Raw genomic sequence first — 19,770 nt, forward strand, 5'->3', positions numbered from 1 at the left:
TTATAAACTTATAAAAAGGAGTATGTTATATCCAGAGTAATGACCAAATCACATACAGTATTTTCCTTTTTTAAAGAATTCATTTTTTTTATTGTGGTTAAAAACACATAACAAAAAATTTACCATCTTACCCCTTTTTTAAGTAGGCATACATTATATGTGCCTTGCTATGCAACAGCCTCCAGAGCTTTTTCATCTTGCAAAACTGAAACTCTATACCGACTGAACAACACCTCCGTTTTCCTCCCTCCTCTCAGCCCCAGCAACCACATCATACTTTTAGTTTCTAAAAGTCTGACTACTCTAGATAAATCATATAAATGGAATCATATAATATGCCTTTTTGTGACTGGCTTACTTCATGCAGTATAATGTGCTCAAGATTCAGCCATGTTGTAGCATACAACAGGATTTCCTTCTTTTTTTAAAGGTTGAATGTATGTATATTCCACATTTTCTTTAATATTTTCCCTTAACTAAGTAATCTTTGACAATCTAAACAATGAATAAGTTGGGCTAATCACACGCATACAAATGTAGGCAACACACAAAAACAATAAGAAAACAACTCTGTAACTGACATTTTCTGAGCTATGAGCTAACACATAGTCTATCAAAAAGCATAAATTCTTACCAAGAAAATAATACGCAATGCAGAAATTTCTCATCAGGAACAGTGATTCCATACAACTGTGTTTAACTAGTAAGAGCAAAGATCTTCTAAAGCGTAAGAACTTGTATTGCTATGGAAAAAGAAAAACAGAATCAAGTAACACACCCAAACAGAGGTTCTACTTCATTCTAAAGCAAGCACATAACTATAAGAGCTCACACATAAACTACAATCACTGCATAAAAGACAGAGTTCATTCTATTGTGGAAGCAAAGAATCAACTATTTCCTATGTTAAAATAATTAATATTTATATTATCTAACATCTCATTGATCTAAGATTAGAAAATTAACAATATCAAACAAATACTAAGGACTGTGGTGATAAAGTACGAAAATTATAATAATAATAGCAACTAACATTCTTTGGGCGCTTAACATGTACCAGGTACTATTCTAAGTACTCTACATACAAGTAATCCATTTAAACTTCACAAGAATTCTATGAAGGAGGTTCTATCATAATCCTCAATTTACAGATGAGAAAATCAAGGAGGTAAGGAAAAGTTCAATCACTTAACAAATACTACCAACTAGCAAAAGGAAAATCTGAGATTTTTAATCCAGGTAAGGCTAGCTTCAGAGCCTGTAATCTTAAAGATGATATATATTGCCTCTACACTAAATTTTTTAATGTTATTTTCAGAAAAATAGTCAGCAGTGAAGATGACACTAGCCTAGGAATCAGGAGACCTGAGTTCTAGTGCTCTCCTCTTTCTGTACAACACTAAGCAGGTTATGTCTCCTCTCTACTTGTCTGTGGATAAGAAGGCTGAACCAGCTAAATGGTTCCTTAGTAGGCACCTTCCAATTATGTCAATCTAAAACAGTTATTTTCAGCAGGTGTGCCACAAGAATTTTTAAAACATTCAATAGTTGACTATTTAGTCAGGGGCACTAACCTCTTTTCCTTTACTTAGATTGTCAAAAAAAAAAAAACAATCACAACAGTCAACACAACAATAGCCAGCTGGTGTGAATAATCAGAATTATACTTATTTTGGGGGGCAAAAAAGTATATTTTTTGGTGTGCCGCAGAATTTTAGTAACTAGCTTATGTGTGACATGAGATGAAAAAGATTGAAATCACTGATCTAAGAGAAAGGAATCAAATAAGAAAAAATATTAAACTTTTCCTGAAAAAACTACACTTATTAAACAAGAGTTGTTTGCCCCTCTCCCATCCCTGGCCCTAAAATGCCAATGAAAAAGTATTTTAAATTATTAGAAAGAATCTAAGGAAATCTAATGAACAAAAGATAATCTTCCCAAATTCTGGTCTTTTGTGCTTACTATATTCTTTAACACGTAAAAGAATATATTTATTACACATGAATGTATAATATATAAAAGTATATGTAAATATTATTTTGTGCTTATAATACTTGGACCAATCCTTCTTTAAGGAATTTCAGAATCTAAAGAACATTAAAATTTATAGTACTTAGGTGGAAGTTATATCTTCATACCATGTCTGCAGATTCTTAACAGTATCTTACAAAAAGCAACCAACATGAATACTGGGTCACTCACCATACAATTTCAAGTACACTGGCTTATTCAAACATTTTCCAAGTGCAAAATGTGTAACTGCACTACTCTGTGCAGTCCCTGGGTGTTAGCATCTTCTCCCTTCAACCCCGCCCCCCCAATAAAACCGGCACAGTTCGGGCACTATTCTGTACTACTGCAGCTCTCACTCTAACCGTTACTCGCAGGGCACAGAGACACTAGGGGAGCAGGTAGACTTTTCAGTAGGTTTGCTCCCAAACTGAAGCATTTTTAATTCCTTACTGGGTTTCTTCCGTGGTTTGGCTATGAGCTAACCTTTACTGAATATTTACTATGTGCCAGGCTCTAATGATCTTATCTTATTTAATTCTCCCCAACAGTCTTGTTAGCCTAGAGTTTGCCAAACGCCTCTCGGTGTGCATCCATTTCTTTGTCCTCTATTCCATGCTCATGTTCTACTTTTCCCTACCTATTATTAAGAATTCTATAAAAACAATGCAACTGCTTTTAATAGTATAGGCAAATTTAAAGAAAAATAAATCTAATGGACTAATACAAATTGGTTAAAACTAATTTTTAAGAAGATCTAACTTTTTACATTAAAAAGTAGTTACTAAGTTATATGTACAATATAGAACTATTTATAAAAACTCCACCCCACAAAATACATAGTGTTACAGATACATATATATGTAAATGTACAGTCTGGGGTCTTGAAGAATATACACTAAACCAGTCACTATCTCTGAGGCAAGGAGGTAGACTGGTCACAGAGGGGCCAAGGACCCTTCATTTTATCTATAGCATCTGAATCATTTATAATAAAAATGAAACCACTATACTCTTGGAAAGCTGGCTGACAGGGAACACCAAAAATAAGGATGATGATGATGATGATGATGATGATATCAATAACAATAATAATTTTTAAAGTCTAACATTCCCTGGTTAGCTTAGTTGTTAAAAAAAAAAAGTAAATGGCTATACCCATCACATCACTTTATGGAGGTTCAGAAGAAATGGGCTTCACTTCTCACATCAAGCTCCCAATTCCCTGGCAATCAATCCCGCTTGTCTTAACAACTTAAAATGCATAAGGGAAGGTCATACACTTTGTGCGTGCTCTTAGAACTAATGAAAGAATGTGAAGCTATGGTATCCTCCTTCCCCCTTAGCTTTCAGAAAAGGCCAAATTACCTAGCTAGGCAAACAAAGACAGTTACAAACCTGATGGGTCCAAACTTCACGGTCCCAAGCACAAAAGCCATCAGTTCAACTACTATTACAAAATCTTACCTCCTTTACTCTACTGCGCCCACTCAGCGAAACCCCTGCAGCACCAACCATCACCTTTCGGGACAGTAGCACCCAACTGGGCAGACTAAACACCACTGTACACTCACGGTTTCAAGAAACACTGCCAAATTTTGGCTAAATACTGAATTGCCAAATGTTAAAAATCAAAATTCTGCCAAAGTGAAAACTGAAGCCAAAGAAACTAGAAAAAAACTTTAGTAGTCAAATTTTACAAATGTGACATTACATGGTTGGAACAATAATTTATTAGCACTGCCAATCATTGGACTGCTCCTATGTTCACACCACTGCACGTCTGTGATGTTAAATAAATGGCCACTTTCAAGTGAGGCCCAAAGAGGAGCAACAGATTTTGGGGTATCTTACTTGTCTCTAGCACTTTCTTTTCTTCATTTCTATATTCTTTAGTTATGTTTGGAACAAAGATAATTTACTATGGATATTCCTATACAGAATTTTGGAGTCTTTCTCCTTGTGAAATTTGAGGTGGCAAAGCTGACATTCTACTTTTAATTCATCTTCACGAGATGTGAAGAATTTCTAAAAAAGGGCTTTTTTCTTCATACACTCACAGACTGCAAGGAAGTAAGGGCCAGAAGCTTTCCTGTGAGCACTATCTCCTTGACGTATGTGTATTTTCATTAGATTGTTCTAATGAATGCAACAGGCATGTTTAAAGTTTAGTTAAACCCAGAGTACCCTAACCCACCACACTCTAATACTTGATATTCTCATGACACATCATTTGTTTACATATCCCTCCCTCCTTAACAAACCGATTCTAGTGGGAAGACGCTGGTTCTAGTATGTTTGCTCCAAAGCCTAGCCCTCAGCCAGACACAGAGTGGGAATGAAGCAAATAACAGCACAGTCAGGAAATTGTGGGAAAAGGCTGGGAAGAGCTTTGATGCCACAGTGAGAAATCTCAAGTTATCTCTCTCTCTCCTGCCAGAGGAGATGGTTCTGAATCCTAGAGACAGCTCCTGCCCAATTAGTAGACCTTAAAAACTCTTAACTGAAAGGTAGTTTAAACTGTCTCACTCAAACCAAAAGAAACTGATTTATTTATACACATCATGCCTTATTCTGAAAAGAATGAGACAATAACTGACATATTCTATACTTACTTGCACATCCTCAACTCATGAAGTTCTTAAGTTCAAAAAGCTGGCACTTGCACAGAGGTACTTTGCATGAATGTCATCATCATCCTCCCCCAGCCCTGCTAGGTCACAGCAACTGCCATTACCCAGCAGGGAGGGAAAGAGTGGAGCAAAGCAGGATTCTGGGAGTGGCAGCAGGAAAGGTGGCTAAAGCTCTCAAACATATGCTGAAGTCTCATGAAAACAAACCTCTCCTCTCCAAATGGCATTTTTAGGATCTCAGTTTTAAGTCCTAAGTTTCGCTGATCAAATCCTGAATTAATCAGATGAGGCCAGTTATATACACATATACCAAGGCAATTTTAACTCTGCCAAATTCTGACACAAGGTAGTGTTCAAATGACAGCTTACCTGTATGATGGGAAATGGGAGGTAGTTCATGTTGTTAATAAAATAAAGGAGGCTATAGCTATAGCCCATAAATGCTCCAGCCAGTAGAAAAAAGAGGTGATATTCATTTAAGCAGGTTTGTGAAGCAGGGGTATCTAAGCTGAAAAGAAAAAATTAAGTCATTAATTCAACAGTCAGGGACACATAACACAGTTTTGGGCTCAATATGTAGTGAAGGAAATACTTTGACTTAATCACTTAAGAAATGCCCCAGTCCCTGGCTGCTGTGGCTCAGTGGATTGAGCATTGGCCTGAGAACCAAGTGTTGTTGGTTCAATTCCCAGTCAGGGCACATGACTAGGTTGCACGTCAGATCCCCAGTTGAGGGCGCATGAGAGGCAACCGCACATTGATGTTTCTTTCCCTTTCTCCTTTCCTCTCTCTCTAAAAACAGATAAATAAAATAAAAATAAAATAAAGTAACCTTGTTAAAAAATAAATTTAAAAAAAAAAGAAAAGAAATGCCCCAAATTCTAGCAAAATGATTTCTTTTAGGTAAGTGTGGGCAAAAGATTAACAAAACCTTTTTCCATGATACATGAGAATCTGATCTTTAGTTAACTCTAGCTCTGTCCGCTGAAAGCCTGATAAGGTTAAGAATATGTCCTTCGATAATAAGCAATGCTACTTACAAACTAGTAAACTGCACCTGGACTAAGAGGAACTATGAGCTAGATACTATACGCCTGACAGAGACACCACAACTCGAGCTTCTCTGCGTTCTCGCTCACAACTGGGCAACCCCTCAAAGAAAATATATCACCATTGGTGGGAAAACTGCCTTATATGATAGTAGCTGGAGCACAAAAGGAAATCAAATATTGAGCAGTTCTTATGAACATTGTTTTAAAATCAGTAGAGAATAGGGAACTTAGGATTATTTCAGTAATCTTTTTTTATTTTTAAAGTCACAGTATCAACTTGCAGTTTTTATCAATGCCATGTGCTCAAGAACTGTTTAAATTTCAATGAAAGCATTTTACTGGAGAGGGTAGTTAAAATTATTTAAAACATCTTCTTCATTCTTCCCATACTATCCTTCCTTCGAATTCCAATATAAATGCCACCTTCTTGGCTCCTTAGAAAAATGATATGGGAGACCCGTCTGTCTGTGCTTTCTCCAAACCCAAGGGAAAAAAATCTTTTTCCAAGGAGGAGCCGGTTAATAGTGATCTTGAAGGAACAGCTGGCAGTGGAAGCCTTTCCAAAATGAAGAAATCTTTCCCCAAAGAGGAACCAATTAGTGATCCTGAAGAGGCAGGTAACAAAGAATCTGTCCAAGAAAAAGAGGACTTTCTCTTCCAAGTACAGGCCAGTGAGCAGTGGAACTAAAGAAGCTGTTGGCAGCAAGAGCAGCAGCTCCAAGAAAAAATTCTAGAAACGATACCAGGAAGATTAGAATGGGCATTTCCCTAATGGAGAATTTCCCATCCCAACCCATCTTATACCTCAATAAAAATAAATTCATGAGAAAAAAAGGGCCACCTCCTCTAAGCAGCTCTGCCACCTCCCTGCTTTCTGCACTCCCACAGGTTTTATCTGCACACCTCACTTTCTTCCTAGTACAGCCTATTTCTCACACATTCCTATTTCTCTATTGCATCCATTTGGGTCCGTAGCTTAATTCCCCTGTTCTCAACTCCCAAGGAGTTTATATAGCCTCTGTGTGAATCACTCTTATAAATCCAACAGCACCTAATATAGCGCTGTGCATACAATGGTTCTAAAAAAATTGTTAAAATTCAAAACATAAAATATCAAAACATTTGATGTAAAAAAGTACCTTATGCAGAAGTTTAGAAAGCAAACAATGTCCATAAACTATTAAACTATACAAGTCATCTTTGGCTTAGTAACTAAATAAGATTCCTTAGGGAAAAAATTTAATATTACCTCTCAGTACGAGTGCAAGGAACCGCAAGAAAACTGTATCGGCCTTTGGCCATCACTGCAGCACACCAAGCCACCACCATTCCCATTGCGGCGTGAACCAACGAGTGCATAAGCTGCTGAGGATGGATGATCTTCCCTATCAGAGCCAGTCTGGAGCAGGGAATGGAAGGCACAACTGCAAAGAGAGCACAGTAACGTGGCTTATAATCTGCCACACATGACACCAGAGGACCCAAATGATTCCCTCTCATCTTTGCACAAACACTCCAAAGGGCAGGAAGAAACCTAGAAAAATTCCTAAACATTCTAAGTTAAAATAATTTGAGAAATGATTAACTACAAGGAGATGCACACACACAAAAAGAAAAACCAAAGAATCTAGAGAGATGAAATCTAAGGACAGCATGAGCAACAGCTTTCATTTCTTTTTAAAATTTCTTGATAGCTCAAACAGTGCCTACCCTGGCAATCTCCTAAATGCGATAAAAAAATTAATAATTTTTAAAGACAGTGCTTGCCCTCCAGCAAGTTATCTTTATTTTTGCATTTTAAAATTACCAATATATAGTACATCTGTGAAAAATAAACCACAAATTAGGTAAACACTGACAACACTGAATGCAAAAATAAACGTTTGTATAGGAATTTCTACTACCTTCCTGATAATCCAAAAGTTTTCTGGACAAGAGCTGGGGGAGGTGACTAAGGGTGTGAGGTGAGGGATGCTGACCATTTAAACAGCTATTACAGGGTTCCCTAACCTATCTCTGTAGGCATTCTTCTTTTAATGCACTCAAAGCGAAGAGGTTCAGGGGAAGTGGAAAATGAAGTGTGAAGGGAAAGGAATTAGGTGCTTTCCGCTTTGAGGAAGAGGCTGCTATCACCTCTCCATCCTCACTAGAAATGCCCACAAAGGGCAGTGTGAAAGACCACAGGCTGTAAGCCAAGGGGCGCTGTACACGGTTTGAACAGAAAAAAACATCCATCAACAAGTAGTAAGATTAGGAAAACAAAGGAAAAGGGTACATATTGTAACATCCGGAGTAAGATTTGAAATCTTATACCCTATCTAACATGAAACTGAGGAAGAACTAAAAGGGGGAATGATGTTACAGTTCAAACAAGTATTGTCGGAAAAAGCTTCTTACTGTATCTTAAGGAGAGACTAAAGGAATCTGAAAGGCAAGAAGAGATGAGAAGCTGAGGGGGAAAATGCTCTGGAATCTAAAGGTGATTCTCCCAAGCATAACATAATATATTTAAGTTTTTGGGAAAATCTTAGAATTAGCCTTTTATATTTGAGAAAGACCTAAGAAGCCACCTGGTCCTAATCTCATACCCTATAAAGGCATTATTTTTATAATATTTATATCTGCTAAATCACAACTTGAACACCAGCTGTGAACCATTAAAAGATCTAAATTTTTTTGTGGTAAGATATACTTCAAGTTTATTGGTTTAGTCCTGACTGAGTAGCTTGGTTGGTTAGAGCATTGTCCCAATTCGCCAAGATTGCTGGTTTGATCCCTGGACAGTGCAGGTACAAGAATCAACCAAAGAATCCATAAATCAGTGGAACAACAAATCAATGCTTCTCTCTCCCTCCCTCTCTCTCTCTCCCCTCTCCCTCTCTCTCTCTCTCTAAAAATCAATAAACTTTAAAAAAATAAAAACAAAAATAAAGTTTATTATTTTAATCCATATTAAGTGTATGGTTCTGTGGCATATAAGTACATTTATTACACTGTTGTACAAACACCACCACCATTCATCCACAGACTTTCCCATGTTCCCCAACTGAAAATCTGTCCCCATTAAACAATTCCCCAAACCCTCCTCTCTGAAGCCCCAGGCAACCACCACTCTACTTTCTGTCTCTACGAATTTGACTACTCTAGGTATTGCATAAGTAAAATCATAATATTTGTCCAATACAGAGAAACCAGCACTCAAATTTTAAAATAAGATATTCAAATCATATGATTCTGTATAATTTGCAAAACTTTGACATAAAACACAGTCTCTATTACACACACATACATAAAATGCATTGAGTCTGCCCTTAATAAAATAAATTCAAATACTTTTAAGATAATTAACTTTTGAAAACTCACCTGTATAAAACTCCACATTGAAAATACTTATTATTATTACCACCACTGACAGCAGCAGGAGATAAAAGATCACATGGGAACTATATAGATCATTGAAAGAATCTAAAATACAAGAGACAGGAATTAGTAAAGATCATTCAGTCATGCATATTTAGTAGACAGTAATAGAAAAGGGGTTTGAATCACAAATATGATTTTAATTTTAAAAGTTGTCTTTTCTTTAAGAATGTTCTCATATACTGCTGACAAGTCCTATAGGACAACCACTCAAGAACTACAATGAGACCTATTTGGACCAAGCTCTGGGTCCTTCAAAATTATACTAGAGTTTCTTTCAGATGACCCAGATGTTAACATCAGTCAAAATACTACCATATGCAAACATATTTCATCACGTGAAACAGAGAAATACCATACTTAGTATACACCAACAGTTTCTTTTTAAAATGTTAAATATTTTTCAGATACCCTCTTTAAAAATGCAATTAGCCCCTTAGCTAAAAAAGTATCATTTCTGGAACTAGTATAAATCCATAAATCATGTAAATTAGCTGACTTTAAAAAAATCAACCAAGTGTCGCTGGTTCAATTCCCAGTCAGGGCACATTACTAGGTTGCACGTCAGGTCCCCAGTTGTGGGCGCAAGTGAGAGGCAACCACACAGAATAAATAAATAAATAAATAAATAAATAAATAAATAAATCAAGATATCCCTGTGAAATACCAATACATTGACATTTTAGAGTAGTTCAACAATCAATAATCCATTTCAAAAACATGACAAACTTTAAAATATATATGTATTATGCCTAAAAACACACAAAAAATAAAAACAGCAAGGACATATGTCTGCTAAATAGACTAACACTTAATAAAACCAATTATTTTAAAAAACATAATTAACTAAAATTAATAAAAATATGAAGCATCCACAATTAAACCCAAATGTAATACTCAGCTAAAAAAAAAAAAAAAAAAAAAGAACTCATTCATGTGACTGAAATAAGTAAGAAAAGAATACAACTTCTCTGGAAAGATCTTGTGAAGCAAAAGTTGAAGAGGACAAGTAACATCTGATAGAAGAAAAATGGCATAAAACATATCTAATTTATGAGATTAAAGATAAAACTGTTATTAGGATTAAAGAACACGTGGCCCATGAAATGGCAAAAAATTTTGTATCTTAATTGCCAAAATGGATAATGGCTCTAGATTATAATACTGAATATTCTGAGGCTGTGACTAGACAGCCAAGATAAAAAAATCAATAAGTAATGCAAACTCAGGCAAAATACCTGCCATCCTTACACTGGTTTTGTAACAGTGGGGAATTATAAGCCACGCTACCATTTTTTGGACATTGTTTCTGTAAATGTTGACTCTGACCAATATGTAGCTTGTAGATAAACAGCATATTTGTATAAGAATCCTAGGAACTAACTTCTAAAGATACAGACTCCGACCTTCAGGCATCCCAGCTCCAGATTTGCTGACCTTCATCCATGGAGTCAGAATGACAAAGTCAGGATGATGTGAACCAGAATGACTAAATGAGGATGATGCACATGGGACCATTACTTGTCTTATCGGAACGGACTGTGCTCATCTGCACATGGAGAACTTTTCAACCCTGTCCCTTGATTTCTTTCTCTGTTCCCCGCTCCTTTCTTATAAAAACCTCTTCCTTTCTTATAAAAACCTCTGCCTTCACGGAGATGTGGAGATGGGCTTTGAGACTGAGTCCCCCATATTCTCAGGGAGATGGGCTTTGAGACAAGAGTCCCCCATCTTCCAGGTTACCAATACCTAAAATAAAACCACTTTACTTTCACATCGGCACCTGTCTCTCGAGTACTGGCTTTTGAAGTAGCAGGCAGCTAGACCTGTATTCGGTTAGTTCATGGCTTAATTTCATCTGACCTGTGGGGATCCATCCAAGAAGTGATTGATATGTCTCAACAAAAACTTAACATGGCTTTAATTCTTTAGCAGCAATATCTCCAAAAGCCACAGAGTAAAGCTTCAATCTCCTTGAAAGTCAGCATTTTCTTCTGAAAAATTAAGTTAACAACACGCTTCCCACTTTCCAAAGCAAAAGAAATTTATTGTTGTTGTTGAGAGGATATAAAAAGTATTACAAGAGTATTTGTGCTTCTTAGCCTTAGGCAAGAACTTTAAAGACTTCAAAACCTAGTCTGGCAACATTTCTCTCTTTTTATTTTTTGTAATTCTAATGTGGCATAGTGGAAAAACATGGGCTTTGAAGTCAGAGACGAATTTCAAATCCGAGTTCAGTTACTCATCAGCTGTGTGTCTCCAAAGACTTTAACCTGAGTCTCAGTTTCCTCATTTACAAAGTAGGAATTAATACCTCATTATTACACAGAGTTGTAGGAAGAATAAGAGGTAATATACTTAGGTACTTAGCATGGTGCTTGGCACACAGTTGGTAGTAATAATTGATAGATCCTCATCAATCCTCGAATTTAACTCTATGTTCCTTAGTCTTCAACTCTTTCCTCCTTTTCTCCTTTCTCATCTTTCTCTCTTACTAGCCACAATGTAAAAATGAAGTATTCTTAATTTTAGACAGGTTTTTTAAAGAGATATCTCATATTTTCTATCAACAATGTTTATATAAAAGGAGGAATTCTCCTTCAAAAGACAATTTCAATAAAGCTGTCAAAAAGAGACAAACAAACAAAAATTAAGTTTTCATTTAGGTGCTCTTCTCATGATTTTTTTGTTCATGTGATAATAGTCTCTAACAGGTTTACTAATCTTATCATTACATAATGAAAAGGTGGTTTAAGTTAAGAAGTGAAGGCCTTAAGATTACGTCGAAGTGAATGTTTTCCCACGTCAATATAAGCAATAATTAAAAATCTATTTGAAACATAATGCAATTTTTATGTTAAGAAGTAGGTCCCGCAAATTTGTTTTCCCCAAATTGAATATCGCTTACCAGACAGCCACTGTATTGGATGAAATAAATCAATGCTGCTTAAGATTATAAATACTGTGGTACAGATGGGTGTAAGCAGCACTGACCAAACAATAGTTGCAACTATCCTCCAGCCCAAAACCTATAACAAACAAAATCAACAAAATCACTCAACCATGAAGTCAGTTAAACTATTTCAGTTATACAAATGCTATCTTTTCATACAGAATGTTAATTACTAATATTTACACCTAGATCATCATCCATGCAGGTATAGATAAACCTCAATGGTTATTATTATTAATCACTTTAATTTACATACCACTACAGAATCTTGTAATATCAGTGAACTGATGGTTGTGTTAGTCTAGAGTCAGGTGCCACATTAAATGTCTGGGACAGGGGCAGGGGCAGGGGTTAAGTTTTACAACTGCATTTTGTAGCACCTTGTACTTGTCTCTTTTGGTTTAATTGATAGACACATCAATATCTAAAAGCTATACACATTTTATAAGAACCATCTGTATATTGTAACTATTTCTAATTATTAGATACACACTCTTTATTGGGCAATCAATACATGGTATTCATGCCTGAATCACCAGGGCCTATCATATAAGAGGCACAAGATTTACTGCTGAATAAGTGAATACAAGAACAAAATGAATACTGAGGGATTTTAAGCATGAAAGTGACACTCAAGTTTATATTTTGAAAGGTAAAACACCCTTGTGTATGTAATGTGGCTATGATAAAGATGGATCAGAGGGGACAAGACCCCGACAGGAGGCAGTCCACCGCAACTGCCCAAGCCAAAGATTACAGTCAGTGTCTGAAGCAACGGGAAAGGAAAAAAGGAATAATTGCTGCCACATTTGTGAAACACAATCTACACAACGTCGGTGATTGATAATATAGGTGGTAAAGAATATATAAGACTTAAGGACTCCAAAGTTTTTAGCTTGGGATACGGGGACTGTACAACAGGGGTAGCCTAAAAGGGATATTACGCCTATTCCTCTTTGCCCTGCACAGAATGGATACAGAGCTGTTAATTCAACATCAACAAGTATCTCCTCACTTCAATTCCCACAGCACACACATTCCTCTGACTTAACAAAGAGTACCTGTCCTGCTTACCCAGTCCCTAGCCCAAGTCTCTGCTTAAGGCCTCGCACTCACATTCTTTCCAATTCGTACTTCTGACCCCAAGTGACCAACAAGTTATCCTGCACCTACTAGGTACATCACCCCTTCCTAGGCTCTTCCTCCGTTCCCTACTCCAGTTCCCAAGCAGGTCAGCCCCCGACTCTTAACTAGCTTCCACTCTGAACTCCCCTTTCACCCCGTAACAAGTTTGCACTCAGGACGTCACGCACGCACACTCCTCCCACCCTGTAACCAGCTTCTACTCAGGACGGCCCCCACAACCCTGTAACAAACTCCCCCTTAAGAGGTCTCTTTCCCACGCGCTCCCCACTACACTCGAGCCGGCTCCTCCCCCACCCACCGCGCACGCGCGATCAGCGCCCGTCTGTCCAGCAAGACCCCAGCAGCGGCCAAGCGCAAACCACAGTGAGCGCAGCACTCACGCGCCACAAGATGTCCCGCGACCCGCCGGGGCAGGGCAGACTCGCAACCGTGGCCATGGTGATGGCGGCCCCTACTCTGAGGGGAGCAGGAGACAGGGAGCCCGCCCGCCACTGCAGTTCAAAGGGAGGAAGGCCCCAGAAGGACCCCGTTGGGGCTGCCTCGAACGCCGCCTGAGCGAAGCCCGGCCCAGGCCCTAACCCATTCCTTCGAGATTTCGTCTGCACAGGCCCAGCAGGCCAAAATTGCCCCGGAGATACGTGTCCGAAAGTGGCGCGGGACTCCAGAACTCGCCCTCTGGAATCGAAAAGGTCTCTCCGAAGCAGAGTCCAGCGAGGCGCTAGAAATTGGGGGCGGTGCCGCTGTATGCTGGGAACTGTAGGCTTGATGGCCCTCTAAGAGCAAGGGCGAGCGTTGCATTCTGGAACTCGGAGTTCCAAAGTACAGCATGCTGGGAGAGGAAGTCTTCCCCAAGGTACCTTGTGGCCTTCTGGGATTCGTAGTCTCATATAAGGCCTATACGTACTAGCCACACTGTTGATGTATGGGAATTCTGCAGGTAGAAAAATCTGGCAAAATGATTTGCCCTCGTTTTTCCGGATTTTACTTTATTGACTGCCTGAAAGTAAAATCAAAAGGTATTGTGGCCTTCTCCACAAAGGTGCTCACTAACTTTACTGAAATGGAAAATTCTTTTTCCCTAGAGTTACGTTTAGTTTTGTAAAATCTGGTTTCTAGTTCCATCCAGTACAGCCAACGTGCTAAGTGGAGTATCTTGACCCTCTGTGAGTCTCCATTTCATCTATAAAATGAGGATAAAAATAAAGATGGCTTCCAGTGATGCTGTAAAGATGTAATAAAATGCTATATAAATGATACCATCAATTTACTGCCAGTAAGGAAAAAGGCTTTTTACCAACCCAAGTCCCACTTAAGGCTTTGATGGCATTTGTCCTCAGTGAGATACCTGGAGGCATAGAGCTAACACCGTTTAATGCCCAATTAGATATCACAGTCAACATTCAGTACTCTAAAAAGACAGAGATGTAGATTCAGTGGTTTACTTACTCTGAAGAAACTCACTTGAGTGAGACAAATTGAGATCATACACACTGCTCTGCAGTATTTGCTAATGATGGCCTCCTGAGTTGCTTTAAGATTATATGATATTCACTTCCAAAGAGTTAATATCGCTCATGTCTGAAGCACTGCAGGACAAACTGGGAATACAAAGGTAGATCAAGTACTGTGACTGGTGTGGCTCAGTGGGTTGGGCATCATTCCCAGAAAGGTCACCCATTCTATTCCAGTCAGGGCACATACCTGGGTTGTGAACCAGGTCCCTGGTTGGGAGTGATCATGATGTTTGTCTCCATCTCTTCTCCCTCCCTTCTCCTCTCTCTAAAAATAAGTAAATAGTCTTAAAAAAAAAAATAAAAAGATAGGCAAAGAAGATCTAACATATAAATAATGGGAGTCCCTGAAAAATCTAGACTTATTTTAAACCACAATTCTCCCAACAAGGTATAGGGATGTGGGACTTTTTGTGCTCAAATTGCCCTAATATTGTTAATGAGTCATCATTTTCCTAGTTTTCATTTCAAAACTTTCCCTTATTGTATAGTCCTGGGCACCTTATAAGCCTGAAAAATATTAGTGGGGTGGTGGTGCAAATAGCCCTTCTTTCTCCCCATCTGTAACCTGTTTAGTGTCTAACTCAGTCCTTACTAGAGAAAAGGCTGCTAACTCCTGAGAAAATATGAATAGCCATTTCCAAAGGCAAATAAGACATTTATTTTGGAAGAACTCCCTGGACAGATCCAGAGTCCCTTGTGCAACAGAATTTTGATGAGTCAAGCAAAAATAAATAAATTCAAAATACATGGATAACATTTCCTGGGGTAGGGGGCAGGAGAACACATACTTCCCAGATAAACCTAAGTAGTAGTATTTATTGTTGTTGTTATAATTATTATTACTTTACCAAACTCCAAGCGCCTTGGGGAAGAATTTGAAAGGGTCACCAAACTGAAAATAAGGCTCAGACTCCTCTTTCCTTTGAAGCCCCGTCTCTGGAGCCAGACTGTACCTTTTGTTGGATGTTGGGTGGGGCTGCCCTCTGCTGCTTGTTTCTTGGGGGTCAGATTTCAAAGGAAAGAGAGAGGGAGAGTATTAAGGGGAAAGCCACCTAGTGAAAGCGAAGTATGTAACCCAGAGTTCAGAAATGGCTTTTTCACCCTTTTAACGTGGCCTAAGTTGTTTACAAAGTCTGATTTAACCTTCTGCCTATGATAAACAGTAAAATGAAGTCTATGGATAAAGGTGAGAGTACTAGGTGACTCGTCTCCAAGTATATGAGGAATACACGGGATCAAAGGTTTTTCACACAAATATTTAAGTACCTGAAAGGCAATAAACAACGGCTTTAGAGTCAGACAAATGAAGATCTGAAACCCAGCCCCCTGTTTAATAGCAGGTAAGAGTAATTCAATCTCTTAGTGCATGTTTCCTGTACTGTACAAAGAGGGACAATAGTGTACACTGTTTTAAGTCTTTTTATCTATCTGTCTAAATTGAGCTCCATTACCTACTTTTCAAATGTGACAGTCATTAATACCGCCTACCCAGTATTTCCAGCTCTCTGCTTTCTAGACATAATAGAATTGCACTTCATGGCCCTCTTTAAAGTTAGGTATGGCAATGTGACTGTTCTGGCCAACAAATTGTGAGCAGAAGTGACATGTGTCTCTTATAGGTGAGAGATTTAATTGCCATTGTAAGACTCTCCAGAGCTCTCTGCTCTTCTGGCACAGTGACCAACAATATTTGAGATAGCAGTTGCTCCATTGACCCCAGGAACATGAATGACTAGAATGACCAGAGTTTCCCTGCCAATCTGTGATGGGCTTGTAACATTTTAAACTACTTATGTTTTGAAGTTGTTTGTTATTGCAGAATAACCTGACCTATCCTGTATGATACAATCAACAAATGTGGTTACGTGAAGAGGGCTCGAAAAGTCCTTGAAAACCTTTGTTTATGTTACCTTACTAATTCACCCCACCAGCAGTTACTGGGCAATGAGTATGGGCCAGGCACTGTGCTGGGCCCTGTGGGAATGTACAACGGAGCAGAGTCCCTGCTATCTGGACCTTTCTGTCTGGCATACAAGCCCCGCCTTTCGACACTCGCTCTCCTAAACCAGACCCTCAGCTAATGCATCTGGTGGAACTGGTTATCAGTTTTTTGTTTATAAGTTGTTTTGGGGAAAAGGATGAGTAAAGATTTAAGAAGCTAAAACTGACTTGCTAACAGACCCCTCACCTCCTCACCAACATGATTTGCTTCTTCTCCTTCTTGCCTCTGCTTAAGCTGGACTCTCGGTATCTTCGAATGCCACGTCTCCCACAAAACCTTTCCTGTCCAACCCCTCCTTCTTCCTATAATTCCACCATAGTGGATACGGCTTGCCTGGAGTAGCACAGTAGTGAAAGACCAAAATTCAAAGCCAATCATGTATTCAAACCCTAGCTTTACCCGCCCTCCCTGGCTGAGAAGTCCAGAGATCTTGCTTTTGTTCAACATGCATATCTTATGTCTTTTTTTTTTAAACCTATTATATCTTGGGCACTGGAAATCATATCATATAAATTCAATTCTCACACTTGCCCTTCAAGTGAAGCAGGAATTCACACCTATATCTATTTGAATGTTTCAACTTTTTCATATAGTTTTTCAGTGTGTGATCTACTTATTTGCTTGCTCTTTTTTAATATTTAAAAAGGTTTGTATTTTTCTAATTATTTCCTTTATATGACATCATTAATCCCCTCTATTTGGGGAGGGCAGTTATTGTCGATCATTTCTCTTTCATGAACAACATTGCTCTAACCTAATACCTTCTTCCTAGCCCTTCTTCTCTAGCATCTGATTTGAAGCAATGTTCTTTTACTCTTGGTTAATACCTAAAAGGCAGTCAGCAAGCTTATTCTGCCTTATAATGTTCCCCCCTGCTTCCATTTTTGTTAGTTATACTGTCTTTTTTTAAAGTATATTTTATTGATAATGTTGTTACAGTAGTTTCAATTTTTACCCCTTTGCTCCCCTCCGCCCAGTACCCTTCTTCCCTCCAGCATTCCCACCCCCCTTAGTTCATGTCCATGGGTCGTGCATGTAAGTTCTTTGGCTTCACCCTTTCCTATATTATTCTTAACTTCCCCCTGTCTATTTTGTACCAACCAATTATGCTTCTTAGTCCCTGCACCATATCCCCATTTCTCCCCCTCCACCCTCCCAGCTGATAACCCTCCAAATGATCCCCATGTCTATGATTCTGTTTTTATTCTGGTTTGCTTAGTTGGATTTTATTTTTATTTTTCAGATTCAGTTGTTGATAGTTATGAGTTTGTTGTCATTTTAATGTTCATAGTTTTGATCTTCTTTTTCTTAAATAAGTCACTTTGACATTTCATATAATGATAGCTTGGTGATGATGAACTCCTTTAGCTTTACCTTGTCTGGGAAGCACTTCATCTGCCCTTCCATTCCAAATGATAGCTTTGCTGGAGAGAGCAGTCCTGGTTGCAGGTCGCCTTTCATCTTGGATACTGCTTGCCAGTCCCTTCCTGCCTGCAAAGTGTCCTCTGAGAAATCAGCAGATAGTCCTATAGGCACCCCCCTGTAGGCAACTCTCCGCCTCTCTCTTGCTGCCCCCAGGACTCTCTCTTTATCTTTCACCTTTGGCATCTCAGTCACGATGTATCCTGGTGTGGTCCCCTCTGGGTCCAGCTCGCCCGGGACCCTCCATGCTTCCCAGACTTGTATGTCCATCTCCTTCGCAAAATTTGGGAAGTTTTCCTCCTTTTTTTTCCATTCTTCCTTCCTCATTCTGCACTGGTTGACTGTTTTTTCTTCCTTATGTTCCAAATCATTGATTTGAACCCCAGTTTCCTTCCCTTCACCATTGGTTTTGTGTGGATTTTCCTTCGTGTCACTTACCATAGCCTTCACTTCTTCTCTTATGCGTCTGCATATCTGTCAAGCCTGTGAGCACCTTTATCACCAGTGTTTTGAATTTTGCATCTGTTAGGTTGTCTCTCTCCTCGTTGCTTAGTTCTCCCACTGGAACCTTGATCCGTTTCCCCTTTTGGGCCGTACTTCTCTGTTTCCTCATCTTGACAGCCTCCTGTGTTTGTTTGCCTCCGTGTCCCAGGTAGAGCTGTCGCTCCTGTTATGTTGTAAGGGGCAGAGCCTTAGGGATTCGTCAGTACAGGGCAACCTGTTTCACCATGTTGTGGTGCTGTATGCGGGGGAGGGGTCCGAGAGGGAATAATGCTGCCTGCCCAGCACTCGCCCCTTTTCCAGGCACCCCTCCCACCTCCACACCGGACCGACGCCCCTCTAGCTGTTGCCCTGGCTGTTGTTCCCAGAGTGGATGGATCTGCGGATGTTCTAGGACTGTGGGGGCTCTTTAAACAAGCGGACTCTGCTGAGAGACCAGTAGTTTCTGCCTCCACCCCAAACCCCACTGGTTTGCACAGTCAGAAGCAATGAGGCTTGATCTTCCCTGGTGCTAGTGCCGTGAGCTGCAAGATCTGGTGAGGAGCTGGGAAAGCTCCCCAGGGGTCCCTCCTGACTTTTTAAAATGTCTGACTGTGCTTTTCGCTGGCCTGCCGCTGCCGCTGCTGTTGGCACCACCACACCGGGTCCTCTCCGCCCTGGCTCCACCCCTCCTACCTGTCTGGATAAGTATTCTTCTTTACATCTTTGTTTACTGGACTTCCATGCAGTTTAATTTTCTGGAACTTCTGGTTGTTTCTAGTTTTGAGGTAGTTGTACTCCTTCTTAGTTGTGGAGGGAGACACAGCGTGTCCATCTACGCCTCCAACTTGGCCAGAACTCAGTTATACTGTCTTTTTAAGTGCACAAAACCAGTGCTGTTGTCAAAAAGTCTGGTGACAATCCGACTATCCCTTATAAATGAATTTGTCTTTTAGCCTGGATACCCCAAATATTTTTTTCTTTAAACTCCACTACTTTTATGACCTGGCAGGTGTGGCTCAGTTGGTTCAATTCCCGACCAGGGCACATACTACGGTTGTGGGTTCAGTCTCAGGTCCGGGCATGTGGGATCCCCAGTTTGGGCACATATGGAAGGCAACTGACTGATGCTTCT

At 39.3% G+C, this 19,770-nt stretch overlaps 1 protein-coding gene across 1 annotated transcript in view; it reads right to left on the reverse strand.

Annotated features, from left to right (window-relative positions):
- Nucleotides 1-13,976, reverse strand: part of NDC1 (NDC1 transmembrane nucleoporin) — a 49,250-nt gene extending 35,274 nt beyond the window's left edge. Inside the window, exons 1-6 of the mRNA XM_090269500.1 lie at nucleotides 13,598-13,976; nucleotides 12,027-12,147; nucleotides 9,062-9,163; nucleotides 6,948-7,122; nucleotides 5,016-5,154; nucleotides 635-743 (exon numbers count right to left, since the gene is read on the reverse strand). Of these exons, the coding sequence (XP_090125626.1) occupies nucleotides 635-743; nucleotides 5,016-5,154; nucleotides 6,948-7,122; nucleotides 9,062-9,163; nucleotides 12,027-12,147; nucleotides 13,598-13,654 (703 nt within the window). The 5' untranslated portion in view covers nucleotides 13,655-13,976. The remainder of the gene's footprint in view (nucleotides 1-634; nucleotides 744-5,015; nucleotides 5,155-6,947; nucleotides 7,123-9,061; nucleotides 9,164-12,026; nucleotides 12,148-13,597) is intronic.
- Nucleotides 13,977-19,770: the final 5,794 nt, after the last annotated feature.

The sequence above is a fragment of the Furipterus horrens genome, unplaced genomic scaffold (genome assembly GCF_987537825.1).
Source record: "Furipterus horrens unplaced genomic scaffold, mFurHor1.1.pri manual_scaffold_3, whole genome shotgun sequence".
NCBI classification, from domain to species: Eukaryota; Metazoa; Chordata; class Mammalia; order Chiroptera; family Furipteridae; genus Furipterus; species Furipterus horrens.